Below are 22,557 nucleotides of genomic sequence, written 5' to 3'. Positions count from 1 at the left end.
GCAGGACACAGCAGGTGAAGCTGCGGAACACCACCTCATCCATGAGCACTATCAGCACTGGTTGTGTCCCCTTCCCTCTCCTCTTGTCACTCTACACCAACGACTGCAGCTCAAGGGACCCGGCAGTCAAACTCAAGTTCACAGATGACACCTCAATTCATTGGCTTCATCAAAGACTGCGACGAGTCTGCGTATTGACAGGAAGTGGTGAGACTGTAGCTTTGATGTGGCCAACATAATCTGGCCTTAAAGACTGTAGAAATGATTGTGGACTTCAAGAGGCATACTTCACCACAGCTGCCCCTCAAGCCGTCCATGCTGAAGTGGAAGACTAACATCTCAACTTCAACATCTCAAGAGCTGCTGAGACAGTTTTACACAGCGGTCAGCGAATCAGTACTGTATACCTCAATCACAGACTGGTTTGGGCACCCACAAAAAAGGATAAACTCTGTCTGCAACGGACAATCAAAACTGCTTGAACAGATTGTTTGGATTAATTTCTTGATTAGCAAACCTACTGTTTTCTGCCTTGCGCCGTTGTTGGGACACAGTCTCACATCTGCCTGGTCTCATCAGTATTAGTTTTAACTGTAGACTATCGCACGATTTATCACTTTAAACGGCACCCTTTGCACAATTTTCATTGCACTGGTCTATAGTGGTCAACTGCGAACGAGTAAGGGCACACTGTATAAGCTTAACATAATGTGGGGCGTTGACACACTAACTGCTCTAAATGCTTGAAGATTCTGCATCTTTGCACAACTGTGACTCTTCTAAGAAATAGTTCCCTGTGAATTGAATGTCTATTTTCTCTTTGTTCTTGTTAGCTTGGTCTTTTCTCAGTCCTCAACATGAAGGATGATGAATGATCGTACGAGGGCGGCACAGGCTGCAGGAGACAAGTTCCTTGTGTATTGTTACCTACTTGGCCATTAAAGCTGATTATAATTCTTATGATGTAACTGGAGAGGAACAGTGCATCCTTAAGAACACATTTGACAAATTTCTCTGGATGTGCCTTTTGTTTTTACCTTAGCAGAATTCTTGAGTTGGAGCATGCTGGGGTCATCGTGAGGTTTGCCTGCAGCTGCCTTGGTGGTGCTGATGAGATTGCCCAGAGCTTTTGCCACATCTTTCACTGCATTGATAAGAACCACCTGTGGAGTTAAAAAAAATACTTTTTTTGTTCAGAGAATTAACATTTGTTTGAGGTAAATTGTTTCCTTCATATTTCATAGGTGCCTTATAGAAGAAAATAAAAGACTGAATTTGAGTTGCATGCAAACACCTGGGTCTCTGGATCTTCAGAACCAAGGCTGGCAGCTCCTAGTTTGACCACATCAGCCAATTTGGTAATGGTGCACACAGAAGACTGGGCAGCCTGAGCCAGTTTCTCTTGACTCGCCCCAGCACCAGATACTAACAGCTTGGTGTCCTCTACTAGAGCCTTGGCTGTCTTCAGGATATATTCTCTGCACATAGGAAAGTAAAAAGTCACTAATATAAAAGATGCATGTGAGTGAGAGAGTGAAGGAGTGAGAGTGAGAGATAGAGAGAGAGAGAGAGAGAGAATGATATACAGTGTTCCCTCGTTGTTCGTGAGGGTTACGTTTCACCCCCGCATGCAAATAATGAAAATCCATGAATACTGTAGTGAGTGCACCATAGTTTTGAGACCATAAGATGCACTTAAAATGGACAGCGGGCCTTAAGTGCACGAGTTCCAAAATCAATAAATGTTGTGTGACTAGATTCAGGGGTCGGGAACCTATGGCTCGCGTGCCACACCTGGCTCTTTTGGTGGTGGTGTGTGGCTCACAGAGCCCTCATAACGACATACTGTATAGAGCGGGGTGCTCAATGTGTCCATGGCGATCGACTGGTCGATCGCAAGGTAGTTTAGGTCGATTGCGTGACGGCGTGCCTCCCCCAAAAAAAAGACTTCAACCTGATGTTTTTTTTTTTTTAAACAATTTAGCAGCACATGTAACGTTCTCTAACAACAACCTGCTGCACAGCCGCACACTCTTCTTCCAAGTTTTACCTCCTTACACCGCCCCCCTCTGCTCTGAAAAGAGTACACTCACAATTACAAATGTTACTGTCCTTACGCAGCCTATCGATGTGGTTTATAAAGACAGTGTGCTTATACGCCGGCCACCGACAGAATTTTTTTTTACATGAAGACATGCCTCTGTCTGCAATCATTGTTAGCGACCACACATAGGTGGGGAGAAATGAAAAAAATGAAACCTTGCAGACCAGCAGATTGTGAAAACTTGGAACGCACTTCCCGTCACATACCACACACTGCGGCGTGTGAGTATTGCTGGACTGACAATGTTTGGTTCTACCTATGCATATGAAGTCTTTCTCACATAAAAAAAAAAACCATTAAAACCAACCTACGTTCACGAATAACGGATTGAACTGTCAAAGGCTGCATGAAGTTTAATTTAATGATCTATGAAACAGACAACAAAGCCATCAGCAAAGAAGTTGCATTAAAGGTAAGAAATACTTTTGTCATCATTGGTTAGTAACATCATAATATTTAAATTAGAGATGAAAGTGGACTTTGGTGAAAATTCCTGAAAATACAAATGCGAGCACTACAGGAGCCCGGGGGCATGCCCCCCCTTGAAATTTTTGAAAAAATGGATGGCTGTCGTGCATTCTGGTCATATCTGTGAACAAAATTCAGACAAAAATTGAAATAAAATTTCCAAGTCCTGACCCAAAAAAAAAACTGGGCAGAAGTTCCCCAAGGGCCAAGCCCAGATTTTTTTGCCCCCCATCTCCCAATCACTGGATAGCACAAAATCACATTTGTCATTCAAATATGCATAAAATATGCCATCTTATCTCAAGACAAATGAATTATGTGAACTATTCACTAAAATTGTCCTACAATTATCCTACAATTTCTACACCGTAGAGCAAAATATGTTAAGTTGATCTATAGTAATTACTATTAACGCTTAAGTCAGAAACTTGTTACATCGCGTTGTACTGATACACTCGACCACATCGCTCACTATCTTAGATATAGCTCTAGTAATACTAATAGTATAATGAGTTTCCTTTAATATTTTGATATATACACACACACACACAAGCAGGCACAAGCACACACACGCACACGCACACATACAATCACTCACATTTGAAAAGTGTACAGGTGTGGTCAGTCATGCTCGCAGATAAAGTTGCGGGTGTGATTAGGGATGGCTTAAAATAACTTACTGGATGAAAATAACTGTAAATTAAAAATAAATACATAACTAAAATAGAAAACTAAAATTTAAAACTCAGAAATAATCATTTCCGATTTCAACTGATATGAGTAGAACATGATATAAAACGGTATTTAAAATTTTTCATCAATAAAAATTCTTGATCTGACAAACTTTATCTGAAGAAAAGTTAAATGCACTGGCCTGTCAAGGACTAAACACGAACGGTCTATACTTGCAATGTAATGAAGATGCTGAAAGTTGACTTCAAAATAATCGGCGTTATTGGCAACAAGCTAGCGATACATTGGAACAAACATTCCTGTGGGCAATTGTGACGTATTGTTGTTTACGCACCACGGAACTGCCGTAAATAGGAGGCCGTCTTGCTAGAACCCGCCTTTAAGTGCATGCGCTCGACTTATTGGCCACACCGCAATCAAGCAACGAGGTGGATGATCGTCTGTTTTATTTTATTTATTTATTTTTTTTACGCCGTCACGCCGCCTTGCGATCTACACAATGAGCAACCCTGGTGGAACTTAATTTCCTTTCCTTTGTCATGTTGTTGATGACTTTCAACGTAAATGCTCTCGCATTACGTGAAGCAGTTCTGAACATGCACTTTCGTACATGCTCCGTACATGCTCAGTACGGTTAACTTGGATTTCCCGTTTCCGGGTGGAAACCGGTTGTTTTGGAGCAAGCTCGTTTAGTTAAAAACGGTTATGAAATAAACACGTAAATTAATGTCAAGACCACACAAAATAAGCGACGTCTTGAGAGAATGCGAGGGGAGGGGTGTTACTGTTACTAGTGTTAGTGCCTCAACATGGCTACGCTCGTGAAAGCAAAACAACGAAGTCAAACGCATGTTTCAATGTTGTCAACTAATATCCGGATTAATTTTAGGCAATTTTTCCTCAATTTTCCGGAGGAATTTTCATGAAATTTAAAAAATCCAGAATTCTGGGAATTACTCACTGTTTAAATGAATTTAGAGAGTTATTGTATTCTTAAAATGTTATTCTTACATAAAATGCACAAATATACTTGTATTTAGTTTTAAAAATATTGTATGGCTCTTTTAGAATTATATTTTAAAATATTTGCCATTTATGGCTCTCTCAGCCTAAAAGGTTCCCGACCCCTGGACTACACCAATGAAGTACTGCACACTTGAACACACCGGTTACATTGTTAGCATCCTTCCAGCATGGGAGAATTGTTTCATAGTTTTATTTGTTTTATTACTTGCTAGTTATGCTATTCTGTTTGCTGTGGTGTGATTATTTTATATACATCCTCCTAGCATGCTTTGTGGCACAAAGTAGATCCTTAGTGCCACAAAGCATGCTGGGAGGATGTAGATAGCATGTAAAGTGCATGCTTTGTGTCAATTATTTCTTCAGTCATTGTTTTATTTGTTTTATTATTTGCTAGTTATGAGATTCTGTTTGCTGTGGTGTGGTAATTTTTGTTTCAATGTGACACCGTGAGTGTGAACATCTTGAGTAATGACTTGCCTACATTCTCAGTGTATGGGGGAATATCGAGCTTCTTCTTACAAATGTAAAATTGCAATTGTTCCTCACTGTCTCGTGACCACCATCATATGGTAACTTGAATACACGCTAAAACACATGCTAGCATGCATACTACCAATTTAATTGGTGTGTTCAAGTGTACTTGACTAGTCAGAGAACAACATTGAACTCAGCAATTATGCAAATTTTCAGATTGTGGGGCTAACTAAAGTGATAAGTGCTTGGAAAAAGAATATGGATGGATTACAAACATGTATTATATTATATATACTTTTAAATCATATCTTAATTTTCCTCAAGTGATGTAGCACTGATGACATACTTATTTTCGGTCCTTGTGTTTAGTTGTCTAGTATTAGCATATTTTACAGTAGTTTCCGCTCTAAACACACTGATAAACGTACTAATTTGTGTTAGATTTTGGTCTTCAAAGAAGGCAAATCTTTACTATAACGGGGTTTCAACCAGACCAAACATTTTTGCTTTATTAAATTTTGAAAATTTTTGTTGAGGCCAAAGTTCAAATTAGTTTTGCAAGGCAAGAGCAACTTGTAATAAATGCTTTAACAATTGCAGATTTCTGATAGCAAGAGCCCGTTCAAAATTAATTAATTAATTAAAATTTAATGTACTCACAAATGAAGATGCTTAACAAAACTTGTGGAAAAAAAATATGGATTAAGTACAACTTTAGTAAAAAGTACCTGTGGTCTGCAAAGGTCTCTGCATTCTCTCGGTTTAGTGTCCCAGCAGTTGCAAACATGATGGTGGTGTCAAGGTCGGCAATTATTCCAGACACAGCACTGGCTGCAGTGATGCAGGCCTGGGTGCCACGGTTACCTGCCTGGAGGGCTGCCAGCACATGCGAGACCTACAAGACGACCAATCGATTAAGACTGCGACAGGAATCTGACGACATTAGTCACAAATAGCTATATTTGCCTTTCGAGTTAAACTTCAAGATTAACCTAAAATGCCCTACATTTCCAGATAAACGTAATTTGACTGTCTAAACATTTTAATCCACGTCCAAATGTTCAATACTTTTGTATTTCTTTTACACAACTTAGTGTTGTTTAATAAGGTGCTGAATTTAAAAATTCACAATAGGTATTTCCTCCATGAATGGCCCGATTACTCTGTTCAATTAGATTCTTTTCAGTATGTTTTTTTTATTTTTTTATATAATTTGATGTGTACCTAACATAGCTCATCCAGAATTAAACTGAAAAATAATGATGTAAAAATGTAGCCACCCATAAAAATGTTGAGTTAGGGTGAAAAATAATGTGAACAAATTCTGCATTCCTCTATCTCCGCTACATTTATCCAATCACTCATTTAGAACCACTGAATCTTTGTAAGTGAGGTCAAAATGAAACAATTTTTTGTAATTAGATGAGAGGTTATTGTTCATGTGCTGTGGTGACTATGTCTCAAACCAATATATAATAATTTCATCAAGTTATTTTAGAGTGTTATAACAGTTTACCTACAGCAAGCTGTTGGTGGTACAATTGCATCTTTAAAATAATTGGTATTGTAACAATCCTACCCTTATGTCAAGCGAAATGTTATTAAGAGTTCTATAAGTTCCGATGGTTTGCTAAGCAGTCAATGTGTATTGGCTGAGCTTTGAACTGTGACTGGATGAGAATGCCAGGTGGGTAAGCACACCTGGGAAGCGGAAAAGTGTATTGGTTTTCCCTCTTTGTGTATGTGCAGCTGAATAGGTTTTGGCACAAAGAAGTCCACTACGTAAAGAAATACAATTTCATCTGCATGTCATTATCTATGCATCTTCTACCGCTTTTCCGTGTCGGTTCCCAGGGGCAGTAGCTTTACCAGGCATACCAAGACTTCCCTTACCCCAACCACTTAATCCAGCTCTTCAGGAGGAATCCCAAGGCATTTCCAGGCGAGCCAATAGACAATATATCAAGCATGTCATGGGTCGTCCCTGTAGTCTTTCCGGTGGGACGTACCCTGATCACCTCAACAGGGAGGCATCAGATGCCCCAGCCACCTAATCTGCCACCTCTCAAAGCGGAGGAGCAGCGGCTCGACACTGGGACCCTCCTGGATGATCGAGCTTCTCACCCTATCCCGGAGGGCAAGCCCAGACACCCTGCTGAAGGAACTCATTTCGGCCGCTTGTATCTGGGATATTGTTCTTTTGGTCATGACCCACACCTCGTGACCATAAGTGAGGGTAGGAATGTAGATTGACTGGTAAATTGAGAGCTTTGCCTTTTGACTTAGTTCCTTCTTTACAATAACAGATGAATACAAAGTCTGCATCACTCCAGATGCTGCACCAATCTGTCTGTTGATCTCCCGCTCCATTCTTCCCTCACTCGTGAATAAGACCGTAAGATACTTGAATTCCTCCACTTGCGGCAGGATCTGATCCCTGACCCAGAGAGGGCACGCCACCTTTTTCCTACTGAGGACCATGGTCTCAGATTTCGAGGTGCTCATTCTCATCCCACCCAATTCACACTCGCCTGCGAACCACTCCAGTGAGCATTGGAAATCATGGCTGGATTAAGCAAACAGAACCACATCATTTGCAAAGAGCAGAGATGCAATGCTGAGGCCACCAAATCGGACATATGTAGACTGGTTGGGTGAACTCCCATGCACCCACAAGGATCCTGCCGAAGGTGTAGAGCTTGTCCACTGTTCCACGGCCAGGACGAAAACCACATTGCTCCTCCTGAATCTCAGATTCGACTTCCCAATTGACCCTCCTCTCCAGCACCTCTGAATAGACCTTACCAGAGAGGCTGACGAGTGTGATCCCTCTGTATTTGGAACACACCCTCCAGTCCTCTTTCTTAAAAAGGGGGACCACCACCCCAGTTGAACAATTCAGAGGCACTGTCCCCAATGTTTACGTGATGTTCGAGAGGTGTGTCAACCAGGACAGCCCCACAACATCCAGAGCCTTTAGGAACTCTTGAATCTCATCCACCCCAGTGCACTGCCACCGAGGAGCTTTTTAACAACTTTGATGACCTCAACGCCAGAGATAGAAGAGCCCGCCTGAGAGAACCCAGACTCTGCTTCCTCATGGGAAGGCCTGTCGGTGGAATTGAGGAGGTCTTTCAAGTATTCTCCCACCCACTGAAAACGTCACAAGTCGAGGTCAGCATACTATACACAGTGTTGACGGTGCACTGCTTCCCCCTGCTGAGATGCTGCACTGTGGACCAGAATTTAAGTATGTCACACAAGCAATTTGTCTGTGGTAGTTGCAGTTGCTCTCCTACCATGACTCAAAACATCCTGAGTTGAGGTCACCAGTGGCCTATCCTCACTATACACAGTGTTGACTGTGCATGGGTGACATGGATGACCCTACCAGGGGGAAGGAAGCCCCAGACAACCTAGCTCCTATGATCATGGGGACACAGAAACCCCTCCATCACAATAGGGTGACGGCTCATTATTATATTTTTTTAATATTGCATTGTAAAAACTCATTTGGTCTTAACCAGAAAACATTTGCCAATACAAGTAAAACCAACCTTCTCTGAGACTTTTCGAGCACTTTCGATCAGCTCTTTCTTGGTGAATGAATCATTGGGGCTGCACTGCAGAGCTCCAGCTTTGGTCACCAAACCAGTGCAGCTGAAACCAAGTTCACCCACCTGCTTCTTTATATGACTACCAATCTGGAAGAAACAAACGGTGTGAAAACTAATAAACTGCTGCACACATATATGACTTGCAGGTGACAATAGAAAAGACATACATCACGGAAATCTCATCTTTGGCTGATTATATTTACCTCATCATTCTCTGCAGTAATAGCTGCATATTTTGCCTCATTTGCCAGATTTCCAAACTCATTCGTCAGCTCATTTGCCAATCCGCCAAGGTCATCAGGGTTGGTGTTAGACTTTGTCACCTAAAAAAAAGATGCGACTTATGCAGATAAAGCCAATGTAGCAGCTATGTTTTAATATTAATCACACAACATAAGACTTCATACTTCTTGATATTAGACAAGGAGATGAAAATTACAAATAAATAATTTAGGCAGAAAGAGCATGAGGACATATAGTATATTATGAATCCTACCCTAAATCATGAGCCAATATATAATACTAGGCAGTTTTGTGGCATACCAATCAATGTTCATATCCCTTTTAGTAACACTATTAGTTACAAATTCACAAAGTCTTACCATCTCCTGTACGGTAACAGCAATGGCCTTGGCTGTCTTAACCATTGTAGTCTGGTAGTCCACAAAGGTGCCCTCAGGTTCAAGTGTGGGCGCATTTTCCATTTTATTAATGGCGTCGTTGATGGAGTCCACCATTCCACCCACAGCACCTGCTGCACTGGCTGCTTCTGCCAGAGTGGCCCCCAAATCATCAACTGCTTCTTTCATCATCTGGACAGACTCCTCCAGAGCCTCCTGCATGTGTGCGGCCTGGAAAAGATATTGAGACTTGACTTTATGATGCTTAAATTGTGAATTATATAGTTTGATACACAATAATCCCTCACCATATCGTGGTTCACTTATTGTGGATTCAGTGCACCACAGAATTTTTTGTTTTTTGTTCAGTGTAGTGCTGTTATCACTCACCTGCCCATCACTGGCTCAGTGAACATTGCTGATTGAGTATAATTTGGCAGCAATGACTCACATAAGCAAAGCAAATTTATTTATGTAGCGCATTTCATACAGAGGGTAACTCAATGTGCTTTACATGATTAAAAGCATTTGAATACAAAGAAAAAAAATTAAAGTAATAAAATGTTTAAAAATAAAAAAGGAAAATAAAAGTATAAGTATAATAAAAACATAAGGAGAAATAAAATGTTTTACTTTGTAAAAAAAGTAAACCTTACTGATCAATTTCAACTCTCAAGTTCATTAGTTTCTAAACATTTTTTAACTAAGTTGGTCTCATTCAGATTAAAAAACTCTTTTCAAGTGAGACATGGCCAATACATGCAATACAATGCATGGACCTCAATGCAAGATCTCACCCCGTGGGGGTCAAAATCATTCTGAGAACGGTGAGCAAAAATCGCAGAACTAGGGAGACCTAGTGACTGACCTGCAGAAAGCTGGAACCAAAATAACCAAGGCTACTATCAGTAACACACTACGCTACCAGAGACTGAAACTATGATGTGGCTGTGTCCCCCTACTTAAGCCAGTACAATCTTTATATTACTTAAGATCGTAACACAATGTTTGTGGTTCAATTAATTCATATGTTTGGTTGTTGCAAAATGTTGTTTGCTGATGCAGGCGTCGCAGTTTTTCCGTTGAAGCTGGTAGCCAGCGTTGTGAGAGCTACTTGGTAGTTCAGGCTCACTCAGTTTCAAAGCTTTGCGCGCAGCCGGTCTGAGGACATTACTCGGTAAAAAATATCCATCATACAGTAATGCAAACTTATGTAGCTTAGGAATACTCAAGCTGTGAAATACCATTAAGCGTCAAGTAAGTGACGGGTGAGCATGAGCACTCAGGGTGTTTTTCTCCAATGGCAGGTAAATTTAAGAATGAGCGTCCCTGTTTTTTAATAACAGCATGGAAAAGAAAGATCAATTTAACATCCAGCTTGTGCATATCTGTTGAAAGTAATGGGTTCTTAATGTATATCACATTCATAAGTCAATGAGAGCATAAGAAAAGTACCTTAGGGTTTCCTCCAGCTTCCTTGGCAGTGTAGAGCATCTGCAGGGCTGACTCTGTTAAAGTTTTAGTTTGGTCTAAGACAGCCATCTGCTGTTGGCTGCTAAGAATCTTCGACGCTGTCCCAATAGCTGCCATTATAAGGGGCTCAAAATAACTGACCATTTGAGATACCTGTGGAGTGGGACAATAATAGATGATCAAAACAATTTCAAGAAGCATAACTGTGGAGGACAGAAAAATACTGAAAATAAGACATTAAAACAGTGACCTGGGTTGAGATCTACTGTCTTACCTTGTGGCCAAGCTGGGAAGCCTCAGAGCGCGCAGCCACAGCAACTGGTTCAATTAAATTGCTTATCTCATGGACTGAGGCAGCCATTTGCTCATGAAGGGCCTGCAACACGCAAAACATACAGTTCATCACCATCAGTTACAGATGGAGTAGTCCACGCTAAATTGAAATAGTTGTAACAGATGGAAACTGTAACTAAATAAACAAAACCACAAATAGCAATATTGTCCCCTTTAGGCACATACCATATAATGAATGTAAAAACGTGATTTTCATTTTTAATCCATCACAAGGATTGCAAAGAATGCAATCGATCCGAGCCAAGATATTGTTTGCCTTTACCTCCATTGAGATATCTTCTCTGGGTGTTAATTGCTGGCTGATGGCAGCAAGAGAAGCATGGTCAACCTCACGGATGCAGCCATTAAGAACCTCAATAGCATCATCACACTCCCTCTGGCCTGGAGCTTTTTCTCTGTTGGAATTAATCAAAATGGAAAACTTGGACTATTAGAGGAAACTAGTGTCTTATCAGTATAATGCAGTCCTATGGGGGCACAAGCTCGGGCAATCTGTAGGAAAGGCATCTGGCTTAAAACTTTGCCAAACAAATATGAGTATTCATCTAAAGAATCCCATACCGGATCAGTCATGGCCCGGGTTAACAACATCCAACCCCAGTACCATTAAACTGCAAGGTGTTGGTGGAAATTCAGCTACCATGGCTCAAAAATGAAGCAAAGGAGGAAAGCGGATTACTCGGCAGAAAGAGAAGAGAGAAGCACAGAGCCCAAAACTGAGTGAAGAGACTTTGAATGTTGGGACTATGACAGGAAAAGCTCAGGAGTTGGTTGACATGATGATTCGGAGAAAGGTTGTTATATATATCGCATCCAAGAGGAAGTAAGGCTAGAAGTTTAGGGGTAGGGCTATTTTAAAGGAAGAGCTGGCTAAGAATCTGTTGGAGGCGAAAAGAGTATCAGATCGAGTGACAAGGCTGAAATTTGAAATTGAGGTTATGTATAATGTGATTAGTTGGTCAGCTATGCCCCACAGGTAGGATGTGACCGAGAAGTGAAAGTGAAATTCTGAAAGGACTTAGATGAGGTAGTTCTGAGCATCCAGGACACATCAAGAGTTGTGATTGGTGCACATTGTAATGAAAATGTTGGTGAAGGAAAGAGGAGTGATGAAGAAGTTATTGGTAAGGATGGCATCCAAGAAAGGAACTTGGAAGGACAGATGCTGTCAGACATCGCAAAAAGGGTGGAAATGACAGTGTTGAACATTTCTTTCTTGAAGAGGCAGGAACATAGGGCGACCTACAAGAGAGGAGGGAGAAGCATGCAGGTGGATTACATTTGTTCAGACGACGTCATCTGCAGGAGGTTACCAACTATAAGGTAGTGGGGAGAGTGTAGCTCGACAGCATAGGATGGCGGTGTGCATAATGACTCTGGCAGTGGGGAGAAAGATTAGGAAGATAAAGGTAGAGCAGAGGACCATGTGGTGGAAGCTAAAAAAAAGTGTTGTGCAGCCTTTCGGAAACAGGCTCTCAGTGGACAAGATGAGTTGCCAGAAGACTGGAATACTACAGCCAAGGTGATCAGAGAGACAGACAGGAGAATACTTTGTGTATGTTTGGGTGGGAAAGCGGAGATGGGAGGCTTGGTGGTGGAACCCCAAAGTATAAGGAAAGAGCTTGGCAAAAAAGAAGTGGGACACAGACAACTGAGGAGATGCAAAAGGAATACACTGACTCTTCTCCGGACTTTTTTTCGACAACTCTTGCCAATTCGCTGAATCTTTTTCCGGAGTTGCTATTCGGCACGCTCTTCAAAGCCTCACGACGAAGAGGGACGCGAGCTGGTATAAAAGTTCGCCTGTGAAAGAGGGGACATCCACTAACTCTTCTGACGATCCATCTTGCGAACCTACGCTCCCTAGCTAACAAAATGGATGAACTTCGGTTTCTGATTATGACCTGGAAAGATTTTGTGCTTCACGGAGCCTTGGGTGTGTGGATGCATCCCAGACAACGCCATCACGCTCCCCGGCTCTCCACCTTTATCGTACAGAGCGTGTAACTGAGTTAACACGGAAATCCAAAGGCGGTAGAATATGCTTTTATATCAACGAGAAAATGGTGCACGGACGTTACACAGTTAAGCACACACTGCAGCCCACTTTTATAGTCGCTGTTTTTGAACTGTAAGCCGTTTTATTCACCACGTGATTTCCACATCTTTCATTTTTGTCAGTGTTTACATTGCGCCTCAAGCTACCATGGACACAGCACTGCTAACGCTCGCCAATCAGATATATGACATTGAGAAAAAAAACACCCAGATTCACCGTTCATTATTCTCGGAGACTTTAACACAGCTAAACTTAACCACAAACTACCAAAATATAAGCAGCACGTGAAATGTCCAATGATGGCAAATAACACTTCAGACGATTGTTACACATCCATTAAAAATTTATATCTTGCAATCGCCCGCGCACCCATTTCCTCCTCTGATCACTGCTTGCTGTACTTAATACCTACATAAAGGCAAGCACTTAAATGTGCAAAGCCTTTCGTAAAATCAGTTCAAAAGTGGATCAACGAGGCAAAATTAGAACTTAAAAGCTGCTTTGGTTTTCAACCAAACTTGGGCAACTCCGCCAGGCAAAAGGTGATTGCAGTGGGGACGGGGCCCTCTACAATCGCACTAGAAACCAGCTGACTCAAGAAATTAAAGGGCTACTGACATCCATATATACATTTTAAATAAAAATTGTTATGAAAACTACATATATTATTATTCATTTCAATGTCTATATGAACAAAAAAAATGAGTGGAGAGCGTGTCATTCATGGGCAAAGTTGCGGAAGTCAACTTGACATCCCAGTGGCAGCCATATTGCCTGCAACGTCATCTACAGATGTCACACTGCCATTGTCGCCATTGATAAGACACTGTTCCACCTTGCTATGGAAGATGAAAGAGAGAGATTTTTCTGACATCCCTTCTGAGACTGAAGCTCTTTTTTGAAGAAGTGTGAAGTAACAGCCTGCTTCAAATGCTCCACCATTATACAGGTCCCCAAAAAAGCATAAGTCTCAGGTCTTAATGACTACAGGCCTCTCGCTTTGACATCTGTGGTCATGAAGTCCTTTAAATGCCTGTACCGGACCACCTCAAGAGTGTCACAGATCCCCAGCTGGACTCACTGCAGTTTGCCTCTCAAACTAACAGGTTTGTGGATGATGCAGTCCACATGGGTTTGCACTTCATCCTTGAACATCTTGACAGCGAAGGTACCTTTGTGAGGATCCTGTTCTTGGACCTTAGCTCTGCGTTCAACACCATCATCCCTGAACTCCTCTCTTCCAAACTTCTCCAGTTCGGCGTCTCGCTTGCCATCTCCCGGTCGATCTACAACTTCCTGACGGGTAGGACACAACAGGTGAGGCTGGGGGACACCACCTCATTAACATGCAGCACCAGCACCGGTGTCCTCTCACCTCTGCTCTTCTCGCTCATTTCTAACGACTGCACCTCATGGCATACGACTGTCAAACTGAAATTTGCAGATGACACCACGGTCATCGGCCTCATCAAAGATGGCAACGAGTCTGCATATCGAGAGGAAGTGGCGAGATTGGAGCTTTGGTGCGGTCAACACAACCTGGTGTTGAAGACTCTAAAGACTTTAGATATGATTGTGGACTTCAGGAGGCATCCTTCACCACAGCTGACCCCGATGCTATCCAACTGTCTTGTGTCAACCATCGAGACCTTCAAGTTCTTGGGAATTACAGTCTCAGAGGACCTGAAGTGGGAGACAAATATCAACTCCATCCTCAAAAAACCCCAATAAAGGACGTACTTCTTGCGGCTTCTGAGGAAGCGTGGCCTGTCACAAGAGCTGCTGAGACAGTTCTGCACAGCAGTCATCCAATCAGTACTGTGCACCTCCATCAGTCTGGTTTGGGGCTGCCACCAAAAAGGACAAATTCCGACAACAATGGACAATCAAAACCGCTGAATGGATTGTCGGCACCACGCTACCCACTATTGAGGACTTGCACGCGACGTGATCTAGATCCAGAGCAGGCACCATCCTTTCGGATCCTCCACATCCTGGCCACCAGCTCTTCCAGCTCCTTCCATCAGGAAAGCGCTACAGGTCAATGAAAGTCAAAACTTGCAGGCATTTGAACAGTTTTTTCCCTCTGGCAACTAAGTCATTAAATTCTTGATCAGCGAACCTACTATTTTCTGCCTTGCATCATCTTAGGACACACACTCACATCTTGCTGGTCAAATCAGTATTAGTATTAGTCATGTATTGTGTAGACTATCGCACGATTTGTCACATTAAACTGCTCCCTTTGCACAATTGTCGTTGCGCTGGTGCCAGTAGTGTGCTAAATTGATGGAAAGAATACTTTGAGAAGTTGATGAATGAAGAAAATGAGAGAGAACGTAGAGTATTAGAGTAAGTGTGGTGGACCAGGAAGTGGCAATGATTAGTAAAGGGGAAGTTAGAAAGGCACTAAAGGGGAAGAAAACTGGGAAGGCATTTGGTCCTGATGACATACTGTGGAGGTATGGAAGCAATTTTGAGATGTGGGTGAGGAGTTTCTGACCAACTAGTTCACAGCAAAAAGGTGAGATGGGTGAGAAAATGCCTGAAGATTGGAGGAAGAGTGTGCTAGTTCCCATTTTTAAGAACAAAGGCAATGTGCAAAACTGTAGGAACTATAGGGGAATAAAGTTATGGGAAAGAGTAGTGGAGGGTACACTTAGGACAGAACTAAGTACAATTATGTAAGTATGTTGGGGGCAAAAGTATTGTTTCATGCCTAGAAAGAGTAACACAGATGCATTATTTGCTTTGAAGATGCTAATGGAAAAGTATAAAGAAGATTAGAATGGGCTACATTGTGTCTTTGTGGATCAAGAGAAAGCAATTCACAGAGAAGCAAGAGAGGAACTGTGGAACTGCATGCATATGTCTGGTGTGGCAGAAAAGTATGTTAAAATAGTACAGGACATGTATGATGGCACCAGAACAATGGTGAGGTGTGCCTTAGGTGTGACAGAGGAATTTAAGGTGGAGGTGGGACTGCATCAGGGATCAGCTCTGAGCCCCTTCCTGTTTGCAGTGGTAATGAATAGGGTGACAGGTGAGGTTAGACTCGAGTCCCCTTGGACCATGATGTTCGCTGATGACCGTGATCTGCAGCGAAAGCAGGGAGCAGGTGGAGGATCAGAAGGAGGTGGAGTAGGTGGGGCATGCACTAGAAAGGAGAGGAATGAATATATGTGCATGAATAAGCTGAATGGGGGGAGACAGTGAGGCTACAGGCAGAAGAGATAGCGAGGGAGGATGACTTCAAATACTTTGGGTCAACAATCCCGAGCAATGGTGAGTGTAGTAAGGAAGTGAAGAAACGGGCCCTAATAGGTTGGAACAGCTAGCTGAATGTGTCTGGTGTGTTATGTGACAGAAGAGTCTGTTAGAATAAAGAAAGTTCATGAAACAATGGTGAGGCCAGCCATGATGTACATATTAAAAGACAGTAGCAATGAAGCGACAACAGGAAGCAGAGCTGGAGGTGGCAGAAATGAAGATGTTGAGGTTCTCTCTAGGAGTTAGCTGGTTGGATAGGATTAGAAATGAGCTCATTAGAGGGACAGCCAAAGTTAGATGTTTCCGGGAAAATTTACAGAGCAGACTTTGATGGTTAGGACACATTCAGAGGAGAGAGTGAGTATATTGGTAGAAGGGTGATGAGGATGGAGCTGCCAGGCAAAGAGTGGGAGGAAGACCAATGAGAAGGTTGATGGATTTTGTGAGGAATGACATAAGGGCAGTTGGTGTTACAGAGGAAGATACAGGAGATAGGCTCACATGGGAAAAGATGACACGCTTTGGTAAGCCCTAATGGGACAACCTGAAAACAAAAGGAGCGTGTATTCAATATTTAAAATAAACTTGCCTTATCCTCTATCTGCAGTCATTTCATGATCTCGTAGATGATGAAAAGAATCCTTGGGAGACCTTAACTTCAAGTTGGTATACAATACAATCCACTAGAAGGGGGGTGCCCAATGCGTCGATCGCAATCTACCAGTCGATCTCCGAGGCAGTAATGGTCGATTGCGACGGCGTGCCCCCAACCCCCCCTCCAAAAAAAATACGTCAGCCTATCATCCACCTTGTTGTTTGATTCGGGTGTGGCCGATACGTCGATCGTGCCGGTAGATTGATTGACATTCGGTTTGACCAATCCTGGCCACTTCTGACATGTCACTGCACGTCATTCGGTTTGACTAATCCTGGCCACTTCTGACATGTCAGTGCGCGTGTGCATATAAAGGTGTGGACATCCACATAAAGGCATGTCCGAGCAAGATGGCTTCCTATTTACTGTCTGTCTCTTACTTTCGCCACGTCGCTGGAATATCTATTTGCATTTCCAAATTGCGACAGGGGTGGAACAGTGGGCGACTGGTTAACACATCTGTATTACAGTTCTGAGGGCCTGGGTTGAAATCTGGCCTCGCTTGAGTGGAGTTTGCGCGTTCTCCCAGTCCCTGGGTGGGTTTTCTCTGGGTACTCTGGTTTCCTTCCACATCCCCAAAACATGCATTGTAGATTAATTGAAGATGCTAAATTGCCTATAGGTCTGAAGGCAAATGATTCTCTGTTTATATGTGCCCTGCAATTTACTGGCGAGCAGTTCAGGGTGTGGCCCGCCAGAGTCAGGTAGGGTAGGTTCCAGCTCGCCCATGACCCAAGTAAGGATAAGCGGTTCAAACTAATGAATGAATTGCAAAAGTATGAAAATATCTGATCTAACCTGCTTTCCATTTATTGGGCAAGGGCTTTGAATAAGGAAGTTTCCTCAGGTATCAGATTCTGAGTGCTAAACTACTGTATTACTAGGCGATATTACCTCATGTTGGTTATAAGTTTCTTGATGGAGTCAGATACAGTTCTTGAGTGCCCAGCAAGCACAGACCACTTGGGGGGATCTTTGGGGTTGACGGCCAAAGAGCGCGCAGTCTGGATGAGTCCAGTTGAACTTTCCAGCATAGTCTTTGCTGCTGCTACAATGGGCTTCATGGCAGCATGACCCTAAGGTGAACAGAGATAATGAAAATATAGAAATTCTAACTGTAAGTAGTTTTGGGAATTTGGTTTGGGGCAGGGTCTCATAAATATTTTCAGCTAAAGAAAAATTGGGAATTTAGTTTCTGAAGAATAAAATTATCCAGAATTGTAACATGTTCTTAAACAACAACCAACCTTACCCTGACTCTAGGTATGAACTAAAATCAAATACAACAGAATTGTAATTTATTTCAATTCACATGAATAAAAAAAAATCCTTTGCAAAGAAATGTGTTTTATTATTAAAACACTGTTTTATCAAAATTCCATGTCAAATTTGATAAATTTGAGTGAACGTACCTCAAGACTGATCTCAGCTGGAATGCTAGCAAATTCTGGATTGGAGGCAAAGGCTGTTAGGTTGTCCACTGCTTCTATCAGGGGACCAGTTGCAGCCTTACACCTCTCTCTGTTCTCCTGATTGAAGGCTCCATCCAAGGCCTAAAGAAAACTAATGAGTGGACTGTGTGCATGCAGAGGGCTCTGAATCAATCACAATGGGACTGTTCTGTTTATCCTGGAAGACATTTCGCCTCTCTTTCGAGCAGGCTTCATCAGTTTTTCAGTTTCAAATTTGCATCATTTCAGGAGCAGTAGTGGATACAGAAAATAAGAGGATGCAAGATTTTTTTCTTACAAGGTTGATGGAATCAATGCAATACGCAAATATTGAAGCCTAATTTATTAATTGTCATGAACGTGTCCTTCCTCAACCACCCAGTGCACACCTGCTCCGGTGAGCAGGCACGCCCACCTGCATCATCTTCTTCTTTTCCTTTCGGCTTGTCCCGTTAGGGGTCGCCACAGCGTGTCATCTTTTGCCATCTTAGCCTATCTCCTGCATCTTCCTCTCTAACCCCAACTGCCCTCATGTCTTCCCTCACCACATCCATAAACCTTCTCTTTGGTCTTCCTCTCGCTCTTTTGCCTGGGAGCTCCATCCTCAGCATCCTTCTACCAATATACTCACTCTCTCGCCTCTGAACATGTCCAAACCATCGAAGTCTGCTCTCTCGAATCTTGTCTCCAAAACATCCAGCTTTGGCTGTCCCTCTAATGAGCTCATTTCTAATCCTATCCAACCTGGTCACTCCGAGCGAGAACCTCAACATCTTCATTTCTGCCACCTCCAGTTCAGCTTCCTGTTGTTTCTTCAGTGCCACCGTCTCTAATCCGTACATCATGGCCGGCCTCACCACTGTTTTGTAAACTTTGCCCTTCATCCTAGCAGACACTCTTCTGTCACATAACACACCAGACACCTTTCGCCAGCTGTTCCAACCTGCTTGGACCCGTTTCTTCACTTCCTGACCACACTCTCCATTGCTCTGTATTGTTGACCCCAAGTATTTGAAGTCGTCCACCCTCGCTATCTCTTCTCCCTGTAGCCTCACTCTTCCCCCTCTACTTTTCTCATTCACGCACATATATTCTGTTTTACTTCGGCTAATCTTCATTCCTCTCCTTTCCAGTGCATGTCTCCATCTTTCCAATTGTTCCTCTGCATGCTCCCTGCTTTCACTGCTTATGACAATATCATCTGCGAACATCATGGTCCAAGGGGATTCCAGTCTAACCTCATCTGTCAGCCTATCCATTACCACTGCAAACAGGAAGGGGCTCAGAGCTGATCCCTGATGCAGTCCCACCTCCACCTTAAATTCCCCTGTCACACCTAAGGCACACCTCACCATTGTTCTGCTGCCATCATACATGTCCTGTACTATTTTAACATACTTCTCTGCCACACCAGACTTACGCATGCAGTACCACAGTTCCTCTCTTGGTACTCTGTCATAGGCTTTCTCTAGATCCACAAAGACACAATGTAGCTCCTTCTGACTTTCTCTATACTTTTCCACGAGCATCCTCAAGGCAAATAATGCATCTGTGGTACTCTTTCTAGGCATGAAACCATACTGTTGCTCGCAGATACTTACTTCTGTCCTGAGTCTAGCCTCCACTACTCTTTCCCATAACTTCATTGTGTGGCTCATCAACTTTATTCCTCTATAGTTCCCACAGCTCTGAACATCCCCTTTGTTCTTAAAAATGGGAACTAGAACACTTTTCCTCCATTCTTCAGGCATCTTTTCGCCCGCTAGTATTCTGTTGAATAAGTTGGTCAAAAACTCCACAGCCATCTCTCCAAATTGCTTCCATACCTCTACCGGTATGTCATCAGGACCAACTGCCTTTCCATTTTTCATCCTTTGTAGTGCCTTTCTGACTTCCCCCTTGGTAATCATTTCCACTTCCTGGTCCTTCACTCTTGCCTCTTCAACTCTTCCTTCTCTCTCATTTTCTTCATTCATCAACTTCTCAAAGTATTCTTTCCATCTATTTAGCACACTACCGGCACCAGTCAACACATTTCCATCTCTATCCTTAATCACCCTAACCTTCTGCACATCCTTCCCATCTCTATCCCTCTGTCTGGCCAACCTGTAGAGATCCTTTTCTCCTTCTTTCGTGTCCAACCTGGTGTACATGTCTTCATATGCCTCTTGTTTAGCCTTTGCCACCTCTACCTTTGCCCTACGTCGCATCTCGATGTACTCCTTTCGCCTCTGCTCAGTCCTCTCAGTATCCCACTTCTTCTTCGCTAATCTCTTTCCTTGTATGACTCCCTGTATTATGGGGTTCCACCACCAAGTCTCCTTCTCCCCTTTCCTACCAGATGACACACCAAGTACTCTCCTGCCTGTCTCTCTGATCACCTTGGCTGTCGTCGTCCAGTCTTCCGGGAGCTTCGGTTGTCCATCGAGACCCTGTCTCACCTCTTTCCGGAAGGCCGCACAACATTCTTCCTTTCTCAGCTTCCACCACATGGTTCTCTGCTCTACCTTTGTCTTCTTAATCTTCCTACCCACCACCAGAATCATCCTACATACTACCATCCTATGCTGTCGAGCTACACTCTCCCCTACCACTACTTTACAGTCAGTAACCTCCTTCAGATTACATCGTCTGCACAAAATATAATCTACCTGCGTGGTTCTACCTCCGCTCTTGTAGGTCACTATATGTTCCTCCTTCTTCTGGAAATAAGTGTTCACTACAGCCATCTCCATCCTTTTTGCAAAGTCCACCACCATCTGCCCTTCAAAGTTCCTTTCCTGGATGCCGTACTTACCCATCACTTCTTCATCGCCCCTGTTTCCTTTACCAATATGTCCATTACAATCTGCACCAATCACAACTCTCTCTCTGTCTGGGATGCTCAGAACTACTTTATCTAGTTCCTTCCAGAATTTCTCTTTTAACGCTAGGTCACATCCTACCTGTGATGCATAGCCGCTAACCACATTATACATAACACCCTCAATTTCAAATTTTAGTCTCATCACTCGATCTGATACTCTTTTCACCTCCAAGACATTCTTAGCCAGCTCTTCCTTTAAAATAACCCCTACTCCATTTCTCTTCCCATCTACTCCGTGGTAGAATAATTTAAACCCTGCTCCCAAACTTCTAGCCTTACTACCTTTCCACCTGCTCTCTTGGATGCACAGAATATCAACCTTTCTCCTAATCATCATGTCAACCAACTCCTGAGCTTTTCCTGTCATAGTCCCAACATTCAAAGTCCCTACACTCAGTTGTAGGCTCTGTGCATTCCTCTTTTTCTTCTGACGCTGGGTCCGGTTTCCTCCTCTTCTTTGTCTTCGACCCACAGTAGCTGAATTTCCACCGACGCCCTGCAGGTTAGCAGTGCCGGGGGCGGGCGTTGTTAACCCGGGCCACGACCGATCCGGTATGGGATTCTTTAGATGAACGCTCATACGCCCACCTGCATCTGGTTCGTGCTAATTATTGTTGATATACAGTATATTGCCACGTGTGTAGTCTGGTCATTCGCCAGACTGTTGTACCTTGATGTAACGTTCCCATTCTTCGTTCTTGGGAGGTCCATGGCTGTGACTGCACACCCCATAAATCGACTGGTCAACCATAAAAAAATCAGGTCTTGTGCACTAAATCCCTTCTCATCATAGAAGATGGAGGAAAAGATGCTGCTCAGGAAAACTCTCAGACCTCGCTTGATGATCCAGACTTGTCTTTTGTCCCCTCTTGTTACCATGATCTTAAGTATTTTCTAAATGCAAGGCCAAATTGCTTCCTCCACACAGAGCATATGACTGTGCAATTGACTTACTTCTTGGCTTCTCACCTCCTCGTGGGAGACTTTTTCTCTCTTTCAGGTCCGGAACATCAAGCGATGAAACAAAACATGGGTGTAAACCCAAGGGCAGGCTTCCTTTTAGTGCACAAGAAGGATAAGACCCTGTGGCCCTGTAGAGGCTATCAAGGATTGAACAGGTATCTCTCATTGCCACAACTTTAGAGCTCCTGAAGGGGGGCAAGGTTTTTTCCAAGCTAGACTTGAGGAATGCATACCACCCCGTAAGGATACGAGAGCGGGACGAGTGGAAAACAGTATTCAACACGCCCACTGGTCATTATGAATATTTAGTGATGCTTTTTGGACTCACGAACATCCTTGCAGAGTTTTCAGAGCATTGTCAATGATGTTTTATGCAATATGCTCAACATAAGTGTTCCACCACTCATCCGTATCATTCTTAGGCTTCATCTTGGCGGAGGGTGAGATCCATATGGATCTCCACA

General features: G+C 43.0%; 1 protein-coding gene across 4 annotated transcripts in view; it reads right to left on the bottom strand.

The window, feature by feature from the left end:
- tln1 (talin 1) overlaps nt 1-22,557 on the bottom strand; it is a 160,291-nt gene that overhangs the window by 26,098 nt on the left and 111,636 nt on the right. For all 4 annotated transcript variants that reach the window (XM_061847653.1, XM_061847651.1, XM_061847654.1 and 1 more), the window contains 11 exons: nt 18,226-18,366; nt 17,708-17,889; nt 11,092-11,224; nt 10,750-10,851; nt 10,458-10,628; nt 8,985-9,233; nt 8,586-8,705; nt 8,323-8,469; nt 5,494-5,660; nt 1,295-1,478; nt 1,038-1,163 (listed from right to left, as the gene is read on the bottom strand). In XM_061847653.1, coding sequence (XP_061703637.1) covers nt 1,038-1,163; nt 1,295-1,478; nt 5,494-5,660; nt 8,323-8,469; nt 8,586-8,705; nt 8,985-9,233; nt 10,458-10,628; nt 10,750-10,851; nt 11,092-11,224; nt 17,708-17,889; nt 18,226-18,366 — 1,722 coding nt within the window. The remainder of the gene's footprint in view (nt 1-1,037; nt 1,164-1,294; nt 1,479-5,493; nt 5,661-8,322; nt 8,470-8,585; nt 8,706-8,984; nt 9,234-10,457; nt 10,629-10,749; nt 10,852-11,091; nt 11,225-17,707; nt 17,890-18,225; nt 18,367-22,557) is intronic.

Source organism: Syngnathoides biaculeatus, chromosome 17 (assembly GCF_019802595.1).
Source record: "Syngnathoides biaculeatus isolate LvHL_M chromosome 17, ASM1980259v1, whole genome shotgun sequence".
Lineage (NCBI taxonomy): Eukaryota > Metazoa > Chordata > Actinopteri > Syngnathiformes > Syngnathidae > Syngnathoides > Syngnathoides biaculeatus.
Note: the sequence above shows the minus strand (reverse complement) of the source record. Positions and strands in the feature narration are given on the sequence as shown.